This window comes from Urtica dioica, chromosome 4 (assembly GCF_054948205.1).
Source record: "Urtica dioica subsp. dioica isolate 48M chromosome 4, U.dioica_male_clone48M_v1_H2, whole genome shotgun sequence".
Classification (NCBI taxonomy): Eukaryota; Viridiplantae; Streptophyta; class Magnoliopsida; order Rosales; family Urticaceae; genus Urtica; species Urtica dioica.
The window spans coordinates 9,163,412-9,176,834 of NC_142759.1; the positions used below are offsets into that span (position 1 = coordinate 9,163,412).

At 38.9% G+C, this 13,423-nt stretch overlaps 2 protein-coding genes across 2 annotated transcripts; both read left to right on the forward strand.

Annotated features, from left to right (window-relative positions):
• Window positions 1-5,864: 5,864 nt before the first annotated feature.
• LOC149400154 (pollen receptor-like kinase 3) lies at window positions 5,865-8,644 on the forward strand. The gene is made up of 2 exons (XM_089610391.1): window positions 5,865-7,152; window positions 7,885-8,644. Exons 1-2 carry the CDS (start codon window positions 5,865-5,867, stop codon window positions 8,442-8,444), a joined length of 1,848 nt encoding a protein of 615 aa, XP_089466517.1. The 3' UTR covers window positions 8,445-8,644.
• Window positions 8,645-10,796: 2,152 nt separating this feature from the next.
• On the forward strand, window positions 10,797-13,413 carry LOC149400155 (organic solute transporter ostalpha protein (DUF300)). The gene is made up of 8 exons (XM_089612201.1): window positions 10,797-10,952; window positions 11,065-11,121; window positions 11,255-11,363; window positions 11,741-11,949; window positions 12,048-12,136; window positions 12,318-12,567; window positions 12,801-13,031; window positions 13,125-13,413. The coding sequence occupies exons 1-8, from the start codon at window positions 10,797-10,799 to the stop codon at window positions 13,293-13,295; spliced, it is 1,272 nt and encodes a 423-aa protein (XP_089468327.1). The 3' UTR covers window positions 13,296-13,413.
• Window positions 13,414-13,423: the final 10 nt, after the last annotated feature.

Genomic DNA, 13,423 nt, shown 5'->3' on the forward strand with positions numbered 1-13,423 from the left:
AATACCAAATATTCGGCTTTCGCCCTTTCCATACCTCGTACGGAGATATTTGAGTTTTCTTTAAAGGAATACGCCTTTAAAATATGACATGCGGAAAGTAAAGCTTCACCCCACAAACTAAGATGTAATTCAGAATGCATTAACATGACATTTATCATCTCTTGAAGTGTCTTATTTTTACGTTCGACTAAACCGTTTTGTTGTGGTGTTCTAGGTGCGGAACATTCATGATTAATACCATTTTCTTCACAAAACGCATTAAAATCACTAGAAAAATATTCACCACCCTATCACTTCTAAGGACTTTAATATTAATTCCTAATTGATTTTCTACTTCAGCCTTATACACCTTAAAAGCATTAAAAGCATCATCTTTATGTTTCAATAAATACACATATGTAAATCTAGAGCAATCATCAATAAAGGTAATAAAGTACCTATTTCCCCCACGGGTTAACATGCCATTAAATTCACATAAATCAGAGTGTATAAGATCTAACAACTTAGAATTTCTTTCTACACTATAAAACGGTTTCTTTATCATTTTAGATTTCACACATATTTCACATTTATCTAATTTGTCAGATTTGAACGAAATTAAATCACATTTAATTAATCTTTTCATAGTGCTAAAACCAATATGTGCTAATCTACTATGCCATAAAGAAACGGAATCAAGCATATAAGCAGAATGAGAAATTTCATTAATAACATTGTCAATAATACATAGTTTGACCATCACTTCACTATGATAGCCTTTGCCAACAAATACACCATTACGGGTCAAGATAAGCTTGCCTGACTCATACACATATTTGATCCCTGGTTTGTCTAGGAGATCACCACTAACTAGGTTCCTACACATTTCCGGAACATGGAGAACATTGGTCAAAGTGACCGTCTTCCCGGAGGTGAAATTGAGATCCACGTTTCTGATGCCGACAACTTGAGAGCGATGCTCGTTTCTCATTTGAACCGCTTGTCCATCGTTGACTTCAAAATAGGTTTTGAAGGCAGCCCTATCATAGGTGACGTGAACGGTAGCACAAGTGTCGTACCACCACCCTTGAACCTTGCCGTTGACCGTCATGAGTTCGCTCAATGTAGCGACTATGTTAGCATCGGTCATAGTGGCGTCGAATTCTTTCTCATCCGTCTTGCGGTGTCGACAATCTCGAGCATAGTGACTGGGTTTGCCGCACACATAGCAACCCCCTTTGGACCCATTGGACACGGGCTTGTTACCGGACGTGGATTTGCCGGAATGCTTGAATTTCTTCGAGTCCTTTTTGGAACCCGAAGATCCTTCCTTGACATTCCTCTTCCTCTTGCCTTTAGCGTTCGCCGCATTGGCCTTGGAAGTACCGGCATCCGTCGTCTTCTCTCTCATCCTCGATTCCTCCTCGATTCGAAGATGTTTCTGGATTTGCTCCAAAGAGAAGTCCTCGGTGTTGTGAAGAAGTTTCTTCCAATAGTCTTTCCACGAATTGGGCAACTTCGCAATAATCGCACCAACTTGGAAAGTCTCCGGAACGTCTATCTTCACGGTCCTCAATTTGTTGACGATAACTTGCAATTCATGAACTTGAGCAAGTATAGACTTGTCATCAAACATCTTGAAATCAAAGTAACTCGAGACAAGGAACTTTTTGGTACCTTCTTCTTCCGCCTTGATCTTGTACTCGAGAGTCTTCCATATCTCGACCGCCGATGGATTGTTGGTGTAGAGATCGTAGAGTCGGTCCGATAGTGTGTTTAGAATGTGTCCCCGACACAGCAACTCGTCATCTTGACGCTTCTTCCGGTCCGCCTTGAGTTCTTCATCATCATTGTCCGTTGGCTCCGGGATGGGCTCCAACGTCGGGTCCAGCACGTAGAAGATTTTCATGGCGGTGAGGAAGAACCGCATCTTTTCCTGTCAGTGGGTGAAGTTGGTGCCGTCGAAGCGATCCAACTTGACGAAGTCCTGGCTCATCACTTTCAGACTCGAAACATGACGCCTCGGTAGCCATAGCACAAGATACTATAAGATTGTTGGAGAATTCTTCGAAATTGAAGACGTCGATGCTTGAATCACGCATGAGAACGCTTTCCTTATAGTATTTCGAGTACCCCAAAATGTCTTAAGGTTCTGTACAAGAATACCGCAGGATACGACAAGCCTAAATTCGGACTGCACCAAGACAGAGTGAAATCCGAATATAAGCAAGAACAGTGTTTCTGGATTTGTGTTTCGGGAGGAGAGAATGTAGGTTCGAAAACCTGTGTTGATTTCTGAATCCGAAGTCGGATTATATAAGCAATTGTACCCGTTCGTGAAGAGGTTCGACGAACAGACGCACTGTTTTGTTCGAACGACAGTTACAGCCGCAAACGACACGACCGTTGGCCAAACGACCGTTCGTTTCGAAGCGACGTGACTGTCTATTCGAACGGTAACAAAAAATAACCATCGAATGAGGAGTCGCGACCGTTGGCGAGAATCGCCGTGCGCCTACAAAGCACCACTAACACCTCTACGCCCGAGCCGGAGCCAGACGCCGGCCACCGGCGAGGGCGGGTGTGAACGTGAAATGACGCATATGTCCGCCACCTCACCTCCACCTCACATCCACATGGCACACTCTCCCCTCATCCACTTGTTTACTCATGGTAATTGAGTGCAACATATATAAGGTGCTCTTCACCTTAGTGTTTGTTCCATATAAGACTCTTTCCCACACACAAACACACTCTCTCAATCAACAACACATTATTTCGTCTTTTAGTGAACAAATTAAATTAAACTTTAAATAATTAAAACACCTAATTATTTAGCTCAATTTCCAACATCCCAATGTGTCGTGGCTCGGCTGGCTCAACTCAAGGAATTATAAATATATATATATATATATATATATATATATATATATATATATATATATATATATATATATATAACTAGCCCTGCTTTCGGCATCCCCTCCTTGCGGTTTTAGCGTACCCCTTGTATTTGCTTCTCCCGATGGTTGGTTGGGTAATAAAAATATTATATTTTCCGCATTAACTCTTCATGATCGTTGGTCTCTCCTATCATTCATTGAACATAACCCTTACTACGGATCACTACGGCAGATCAGGCAGGTATTAACTCCGGTATTATCAATGGCGATATATATATATATATATATATATATATATGTATGTATCGTCGGCCAAGTAAGATCAATAATATGAGGCTTTCCAAACTTGCTTTTGTTGGGTTTCTCTTCTGAGCCATCTACATTGAGAGTTACAATCCTATTCACAATCGCACCGCTCACCTTCCTGACTTTGGCCATGTGGAAACATTTTCTCCGTTAAAACATAACATTTTTACCTCCACACCATTATGGCATGCCATCTTGTTTATCTTTCGCATAGTAGCAATAATAATAATAATAATTAATTATTATTATTATCATAGTTATTATTATAATAATAATAATAATGAAAAACTACACCAACTAGAAATAAAATAAACGTGACACTTTGTAACTAACATGGATTTATTATAATATCCTTCTCATAAGACTCATTAAAAATACCCAAAAACCAGCATTGTTGAATTTTCTTTAAAAAAAATCTAGTCAAAATTTGAAGGCAATTTATGTTGTTTATTTTGCAATCTATATCCCTTAATATTATGAGGTGGTTATTAAGCAGTCCCTTCATTTATTTAGTCAGAATTTGAAAATTAGCTCGTATGTTATTTTGAAATTTATAACCTTAAATAGTACGGGAGGTAGTTATTACTAAACGTAATTATTTTATTCAAATTCTTATTTTGAATATTTGCACTTCATTTGTCTTATTCATTATCTTCACTGTCATGATTTATTTTTTCATCAACGTTATGGTAAGTTTTCGTTATATATTGTTTATTATCTGTTTTTTTTTTCTTTTTTTTTTGTTTTTTTTTGCTTATTCTAGTTTCTAATTCTATACTTTTTATTGGGCGCTCTAGCTTATTAGCATTTTTAAAACTTAGAATTGTGAAATAGCCAACGTTTTAGTAATATTTGATAATTAGCCAATCTTTCATGCAATAAGACATAATTACCTTTATTTTTTCCTCTAATTATTTACCAAAAATAAATTAAATGAAAATAATTTATTTATACCTAAATACTCTCTCTCTCTCTCTCTCTCTCTCTCTCTCTCTCTTTCTTTGTTACATTTTTAGTCATAACAGAGGTTAAAAAAAAACATCTCGCAGTTAATAGTCGGTAATAACAGTTAATAGGTTTCTACCAGAAACTTATTAACAGTTATTACCGACTATTAGTTAAAGCAGAAACCTATTAACAGTTATTAACGATTATTAACTGCGGTTTTTATGTTTTTGACATTTGTTCATAACTAAAAAAAGTGACGAGAGAGAGAGAGATGTGACGAGAGAGAGAAAGAGAGAGAGAGAGAGTCTGAACATGAAAAATAGAGAGAGAGAGATAGAGAGATAACTGAGATCCTAATAATTAGGGATTTTGAATAATAAATTAATTTTATTAATTTCGAAAATAAATTATATTAACTAATTTATAAGAGTAAAAATGGTATAAACAATATGCCACATAAGCAAAATGGTTATAAATCAAAAAAATTTGAAACGTATGACAGAATGGAATTCTTAAGTTTGAATTGGCTTAATCAGTTACAAAACTCCTTTTTATTTGTATACTTACAATTGTTTATACTCAAGAGTCTCAGATGAGCTTATTTCTAGTTTATTATATGTGTTTATAATAATTAACTAGCCTTTTGAGGTTGTCCCAATTAATGCTCACCTATTGATGATGTTATTAATAAGAGTATTTTAGTTTACTTCAATTTTGAGAGAGATAGGTTTTGTGTTTTTTTTTTTTTTTTTTTTTTTTTTTAAATTAAAAATCTGAGTAATTAATTAATGAGTTATGTTCCGAGTGGTTTTTATTTTGTTGTACTTTATAGTTTATATTTTTATTAATGACTAAATTATAGTATTAATTTAGCGTTAGGTGATTTATAATATATATGTTTGTCTATGACTAATTTGACTAATTTCTTATACTACCCCTAATGATTACATTGAGTCATGTAGCGACTTATTTATTAGTCTCCAAGCCAATTCACATCAAACATTTATTTACATAAAATCATTTCAGGGAAAAAAAAAAATAGATATGTATAGTAACATTACAACAATTATTCAAGTAATTAAGAAATACAAAAGGAAATATGTTGGTTACATTTTTTTCCATCAAAGTTGAAACAAATTAGAAATAACCATTTAATTTGACTACTTGACAAACTTTCCATTAATGTATTATTAGGACCCACAGTGGACTAGGCTAGGGCCCTGCAAATATTGTATCTATTACTCGAAGATGGTGGATTTCATGCACAGAACGAAATTTTTGGAGAAAAAAAAAATGGAATCACCCCTAATCTAGAATATGAATTATGACAAGGGCAAAAAAAAAAAAAATAACAAAAATCAAAGGTGTGGAATGAGCATTGACGAGGTCAACAAAGCTGTACCGACCTCTGTTAAAATTATAACCTCCTCATCTTGCTCTCTCCCTCCAAATCTATTCTTAGAATTTCTGATGCAAACCCTCACAAAACATCCAAAAGCGCACACGCACAAACGCTTCTCACCCAAACATGTCACACTTCACCCACCAAAACAACAACAACAACATCAACAATCGCCTCAAACAACAACAACAACAACAACAAGACCGAATCGAACCATCCCCTCGAAACAACTACAACAATCAATATCACAGCCTCTCCGAAACCAACTGCTGGCTCGTCTCGGATCGCCGTCGTCGTCATCGGCGGAGCCCAGCCGGAGCTCTCCGATGGCCTCTCGCCGCCTCTTGTTTTTGGCTCTCTTCTCGCTGATGATCCGTTCCTCGCTCGGGCTCACGGAAGCCGAGGCTCTCCTGAAGGTGAAGGCCGGGCTGGACCAGGGCGGCGCGGCCTCGGCTCTCGCCACGTGGACACCGGACTCGTCGCCGTGCAAGTCCAAATGGGCCGGCGTGATGTGCTTCAACGGGATCATAACGGGCCTTCATCTAACCGGAATGAACCTCTCCGGCGCCGTCGACGTGGACGCGCTCCTCCAAATCCGCGGGCTTCGAACCATCAGCCTCGTCAACAACAGCTTCTCCGGCCAGATCCCGGAGTTCAACCGCATCGGCGTCGTCAAGTCCCTCCTCCTCACCGGGAACTCCTTCTCCGGCGAGATCCCGCCGGACTTCTTCTCCCAACTCGGCTCCCTCAAGAAGGTCTGGCTCAACTCCAACAAATTCTCCGGCAAGATTCCCGACTCCGTCCGGTCTCTGAAGAACCTCCTGGAGCTCCACCTCGAGAACAACCGATTCTCCGGCGCGATCCCGGAGTTCCCCAAACCCATCCCCTCCCTCGACCTCTCGAACAACCTCCTCGAGGGCCCGATCCCGGAGGTCTTCTCATCGGTCCACGGCCTGGCTTTCACCGGCAACGACGGCCTCTGCGGAAAACCCGTGGGGAAGCCCTGCCCCGACCCAACCGCCGCCTCCGCCACGTCAGCGGAGACGGAGACGTCGGAGACGGCTCTGGCGAAAGAGAAGAACAACCACTCGAAGATGATCTTCGCAGGGCTGATCGGCATGATGGTGCTAGTGGGCGTGATCTCGATCCTGAGCTCGAAGAAAGACGAGGACTTCGCCGACAGCGGCAGCGAGTTCAGCCGTAAGACGACGATGAGCGCGCTGGCCGACGTGGAGGCCGAGAGCTCGCCGCCGCCGCCGAAGACGTCGAGGAACACGGAGGAGACGGTGACGGACCTGATAATGGTGAAGGAGGAGAAAGGGATGGTGAGGTTCGGGCTGTCGGATCTGATGAAGGCGGCGGCGGAGGTGATGGGGAGCGGGAATCTGGGGTCGGCGTACAAGGCGGTGATGACGTCAGGGGTGTCGGTGGCGGTGAAGAGGATGAGGGAGATGAACCGGCTGGGGAGGGAGGCGTTCGACGCAGAGATGAGGCGGTTGGGGCGGCTGAGGCACCCCAACATCCTAACGCCTCTGGCCTACCACTACCGCCGGGAGGAGAAGCTCCTCGTCTCCCACTACATCCCCAAGGGGAGCCTCCTCTACGTCCTGCATGGTAATTATTATATCATCTATACATGCATATTATTTTTCATTTTTTTTTTTAAATTTATAACTCACACTTAATACCTATTTGCACATTTTTTTTTAGAAAATCTTTGATTGTTTCACGTTTAAGACGATGTATAGCTAAACAAATATGATGATAATTGTCAGCTATATTTACTACTCACATAATTCATAGTTGCACATTTTTTTTTTCAAAACCTTGATTATTTCACGTTGAAGACGATATTATTTAGCTAGACAAAAATGACAATCCAATACGCTGATGGCGGTAACGTGCTCGCATATATTAGCGGTGGAGCTAGAAATTTCAATGAAGGGAGATAGATTTGAAAGAAAAAAGAAATCAAGAGAGACAAATTTTTTTAAAAAAATTATATGAATTTGGACTAAAAAATTATAATTTTCAAAAGTCGAAGAACAGTTCCGCCCCTACATATATAATGGATTCCACTTGTGAGTTCCACATACATCAGCGTCCCCCTGAAACAATCAGGAACATCATGTAGGGTTCAAGATGCATGATTAATGGGCTAAAGAAACCCATTAATCTTGATATTTTTGTTCGAAATAAGGACAAAAGTCAATTTTTAGATATTTTTGAAGTAAAATATCTAATCTTCATAATTTGTTAACTTCGAAGTCCACATGCATAATGAAATTTCTCTTTGTAAATCTTGTATAAGATAGTTTTTTTTTTCCGGAAAAAATTGTGGTTCAGGAGACCGGGGAAGCGTCCACGCGGAGCTGAACTGGGAGACCCGTCTGAAGATCGCGAAAGGCGTGGCCCGCGGGCTCGGGTTCCTCTACTCGGAGTTCCCGAGCCTCGAGCTCCCTCACGGAAACCTCAAGTCCAGCAACGTCCTCCTGTCCGACGACCACGAGCCCCTCCTCAGCGACTACGCGCTGGGCCCACTCATGAGCCCCGCCAGCGCCGCCAAATCCATGTTCGCCTACCGCACCCCCGACCGCGGGGCGGTCTCCCGCAAGACCGACGTCTTCTGCCTCGGCCTCATCCTGCTCGAGATTCTCACCGGGAAGTTCCCCTCTCAGTACCACACCAACGGCAAGGGCGGCACCGACGTCGTCCACTGGGCCCTCTCCGCCGCCGGCGACGGGGAGGCGGAGCTTCTCGACCCGGACATGCTCGCCACCGCCGGGCCGTCCGCCGTCGCTCAAATGCGGGCCCTGCTGCGGGTCGGGATCGCCTGCGTCGAGCCCGCGCCGCACCTTAGGATAGACCTCAGGGAGGCCATCTCCAGGATAGAGCAAATCCGCTGATGGTCATCAGTTCTAATTCTCTGCTTCTTTTGTTTGTTTGTTTGTTTGGGTTTAATTAATATGCGTCTCGGTCACATATGGTGTTTCATAGGGTTTATGTGAGCGGAGAGAGTGTGCGAGAGGAAGGTTGACTTATTTTTTGGTTTTTTATTTTATTTTAATGAATATACCTTATGTCCAGTCAGTGAGTCCTTGTATTGTCATCGTGTTGTGCATTTTTTTTTTTTTTTTTTTTTGAGAACATTTCTTTTAGCATGCATGTCTCTGTAAAGATATTGTCGTATGTGATGCATTCATATGATAGTAAAATATTAGTTTTTCTCTATTTGTGAATATTTCGATCTATTATACCGAGTTAGTAGTGATTTCCTTCATGTAAAGAGAATTAAATAGAAGAATGGTTTTCTTTTTCTTATTTTTACCATGCACTAGTTTAAGAACCGACATAGTATCTGAATTCCTAGTTTAATGCTTCTATATTATTTATGCGGGATTCACATATGATTAGGAGATCATCGATTGAACTGCATATTTATCTAAGTTAAATAGATTTAGTACATCCTATGTGGCACTAATAAATTCTTATTGTATCTACCGAAAACGTGAACTGCGAAGAGATGTTTATATCAATCGACATTTTTAGATTATTAATTGTGAGCTCCCTATCATCAAAGGAATAGGATAGGATGTTCAATTGGTTCTTAGGTTAATCATATCTAAAAGCCTTTTTTGTAGTGGTGACTCGCCTCAAATCTCATTTATCTTAGAACATATTAGTTATTTCAACTTTTTATTTATTATAAAAATAGTTATTTCAACCTTAATTTAGTGATTTTGATTGTATTAATTTATTATTCAATTCACATGTCATCGTGGTTCGATTTTCTATTCAACACTTTATTACCTTAAACGACATGTACACTTACATTTGATTACCTATAAATTATAAATAGGGTAATCTAGCGACGTAGCCAATTTCAAACATGGTTTTAAAGATGTAGCCAACGTTTGGTAAATTTTGTAATCTAGCCATTTACATAAATAAATGGTTAGAAAATATAAAAAATACCCTTATGTAACATAAATCATAGAAACCAAATACTAGTCAACGTTTCAGCCAGCCGAAGTTTATCGTGCGTAAAATAAACAGAAATTAACTGAAATTAACAAAGAAGCGGAGATTAACAAAAAATTAGAAAGAAATAGACGCTCAATAACTAACTTTGCCAAATATATAATTTTTTTTAAAATTCTCAATATATACACGTGTATTAACTTCGAAAATTCGTATTGAAAATTCGATCGACTTGTGAATAACACCGTATTAAATGCGTATTAAAGGAAATGAAAGAAATATCAATTGATAACACCATCGACCTCTACCTGCACATATGTAAATTTACGATAATTAACAGAAATTAACAAAGCAGCGGAGATTAACAAAAAATTAGAAAGAAATAAGAAAACGCTCAATAACAAACTTTGCCAAATATAAATTTTTTTTTAAATTCTAAATATATACACGTGTATTAACTTCGAAAATTTTGGTTGATCAAACGTGGGCTACAAGTTTTGTAAGCAAATTCTAGTATAGGATATTATAGTAATTAACATCTTATATAATTAAGACACGTCATCATTTTTTGCTAGAGTGAAAATTTGGACGAAACGTTGGTTAGATTACAATTTCAACGTTCCAGGTGGCTTAGTTCGATTAATTTTTCTTATAAATACTGATCTACTTTTATAGGAACATTTTCAATTTTTTAAAATTATTCTTAATTTTTATTGGCATGCATGATTTAATTTAATTTTTAAAAAACTAGATAAATTTATATTTCAATCTAAATAATACTAGTTATTATCATTATATTATCATATTGATGAATATTTAGATAATTATGTTAAATAGTTCACAATATTTTTATATGCTATGTATCTAACATACAATTGGAATGTTTGTTACCGGATACATTCTTTAGTTTTTTTTTCTTTTTCTTTCTTTAGTAGTAGAATTTTCGAACTGTTATTTGAATTTCTAGTTTGAAACTTTGAATATATGGTTGGTTCAAATACTAATTAGAGTGGTACACAAAAAAAAAATCCGAATGTGTTTGGCTCAATGGCCATTAAAAAACCAGGAACAATCCCATATATCTAAAATAAATACCTAATAAAAACCTTATAATATACAATTTTACTACACAATTTCACTCCAAAATTCGGTTTCCTTGAACAGCTCACAAAGTTGGTGTCCGCAGCGCCCACGTGTCGCTAGGCAGACACGTGTCAGTGTACACTATATAGCGTGGAAACTTTCTAAAGCCGTCGATATGGCCGTTTATTTCAGTCATGGAGGTACTAATCAATCGCATCTCGGATTCAGAAAAGCTCTACAAAGATCTTCACCAACCTGGCCTCATTATTGCAGGCTGTTTCGCCGCCGTGGCGTTTTCGCTCTCCGTTTTCCTTATCCATCAACACCTCAGATCATACACTAATCCCGCGGTTAGAATTCGTGCGTGTATATATATATATATATATATATATATATATATATATATATATATATTGTGCTCGGAATATATATGTGTTACGTATGTGTATATATGTGTTTCAGGAACAAAAATGGGTTGTTGCTGTTCTTCTCATGGTCCCCGTTTATGCTACTGAGTCCGTAAGAAATATAATTTATTGTTTATTTAAGTGCAATCATTTCCCGCCAAAATAGCAAATCTCTTCCTTCGTTGATTTGTTTATTTATATGTTTTATTTTATTTTATTGATATGTTTCCAATTTTTCCGGCCAGATTCTATCGTTGTGGAACTCAAAGCTGTCGCTCGCGTGTGACATACTGAGAAACTGCTATGAAGCTTTTGCGCTGTATTCTTTCGGAAGCTATTTGGTGGCATGTCTAGGTAAACATCACAGTTTCTGTCCATTAAATTAGGGCTGTGAGTCTGTGACATTGTGTGCTGAATTGATCAGATATCGTATTTTACTCTATTTTTCTCGTTTTTTTTTTATTATTTTATTTGACTTTTTTTGTTTTGTTCTGCTCATAGTTTTATTCAGCATTTTCGACAAAATCATCTAATTTTTTTTTTTTTTGGGGTAAAAAACGAGGTATTTATTGAGTATTGAAAATTCGAGATATTGAGTGAATTGCCATCTTGAGGTATTTCTCCATTGATCGCCGTGTTGATGAGAGAGTATCAGATAAGAGGTGTTGGTGATTTACTCGATTCTCCAATATATAATGCCCTCTGCGAATGGAATTCTGTGAATTTGGCAGGAGGAGAAACCAGAGTAAGAGGGTTACTTGAAAACCATTTGAGAAAGCAACTGAGCGGACCACTCCTACAAGAGCAAGACGAAGACGAAGACGAAGGAAAAGCCTGCAACGAGCAATACCACAGCAAGTCGATTCGGGACTTCTTTGTCCGACCATCTCGCATCGGTGAAGATTTGCTCTCCATCGAGAAATTCGGTCTCGTACAATACGTACTTTTATTACTTGCCTCTCTCTTCATTCTTCTTTGCTTATTGGTTTGGTGTACTTCTAATTTTTAAATATCTCCAAATAATTTATCGAAGCTCAGATGATTCTGAAGACACTGTGCGCCTTCTTAGCCTTCTTGTTGGAGCTCTTCGGCGTCTACGGTGACGGAGAGTTTAAGTGGTATTACGGGTATGTTTCTATATATATATATATCGAACTCCGTTCAGGAAGATTAGGTCATGAGTCACTCGTATCATTAGTAAAAAAAATGTGAATGAGAGCACCTAGTTAGTAATCAAGTTAGTAACCATGATCAGTTACACCAAAAGCTTAATAGGCTTGCTTTGTTTACTAATTAATTATATTGCAGGTATCCGTATATGGCAGTTATACTGAACTTCAGCCAGATGTGGGCTCTGTATTGCCTGGTTCAGTTCTATAACGTGACTCATGAGAAGCTTCGGCGCATAAAGCCTCTCGCAAAATTCATCAGCTTCAAGGCCATCGTGTTCGCCACTTGGTGGCAAGGCGTGGGAATAGCGCTCCTCTGCACGTTCGGAGTCTTACCCAATGAAGGAAAAATGCAGACCGCCTTGCAAGATTTCTTGATCTGCATCGAAGTAATATCGAATCCTTTCGTTTTTCACATTTGGTGCCTCCGTTTAAAACCCAAAAAAAAAATGAAAATAAAAGAAAAATATGAGAGAAAAATTTTATGTTGTGTTTTAGAAATCATGGAAAATGAGAGAGATGGGCCCACATATAGGAAGAATTTCATTTTTTTCATTCCGTCCTATTTTTCGGGTTCAAATAATACCCTTAGTGTTGTGTTTAACGATGATGTTTGTTGCAGATGGCTATCGCTGCCGTGGCTCATGTGTTTGTCTTCTCAGCCAAGCCATATCAGTACGTTCACTCACCTCCGCGAGGAAAAGTCGTCACTGAAACGATCAAAGAAGATATCAAGTTAGAAGGCAGCAACGATGGCCCGGCTTTGCTTGAGACACGAGAAACTAAGATCGAAGCCCCGGGAACAAGCGTCAAAGAGAGTGTTCAGGACATTGTTCTTCAAGGCGGTCAGACTGTAAGAGTTCATTTTTTTTCCTTCATACAAATATAGAGCTCGAAAATGTATTGTATGTTTATTATGAATGTCTGTGTGATGTTTTCTGAGCAGGTGGTTAAAGATGTTGTGTTGACGATAAACCAAGCTATGGGTCCAGTGGAGAAGGGAGTGACGAAAATTCAAGAAACCTTCCATGGCAAGTCAACTAGCTCGGACAATTTCGAGCTCGTCGAGGAACAAGTCCAGCAAACAATTACGAAGGAAACAGACAATATCACGTAGGAAAGTTGGAACAGAGAGCTAAAACTGTGTGTGAATAATCTTTTGGATGATTTTCTTATATTGGCCAAATGTTTTATTAACAACTCTCAAGCATTCAAATGTCAAACCTATTAACGAATATAGACCTT

Bases quoted from the DNA above. Each gene is read 5' to 3' on its own strand.
- LOC149400155 (XM_089612201.1), top strand. From the start codon at position 10,797: ATGGAGGTACTAATCAATCGCATCTCGGATTCAGAAAAGCTCTACAAA. The intron at 10,953-11,064 runs GTTAGAATTCGT...TATGTGTTTCAG, and splicing joins GATCATACACTAATCCCGCG to GAACAAAAATGGGTTGTTGC. The intron at 11,122-11,254 runs GTAAGAAATATA...TTTTCCGGCCAG, and splicing joins CCGTTTATGCTACTGAGTCC to ATTCTATCGTTGTGGAACTC.
- LOC149400154 (XM_089610391.1), top strand. From the start codon at position 5,865: ATGGCCTCTCGCCGCCTCTTGTTTTTGGCTCTCTTCTCGCTGATGATC. The intron at 7,153-7,884 runs GTAATTATTATA...ATTGTGGTTCAG, and splicing joins CCTCCTCTACGTCCTGCATG to GAGACCGGGGAAGCGTCCAC.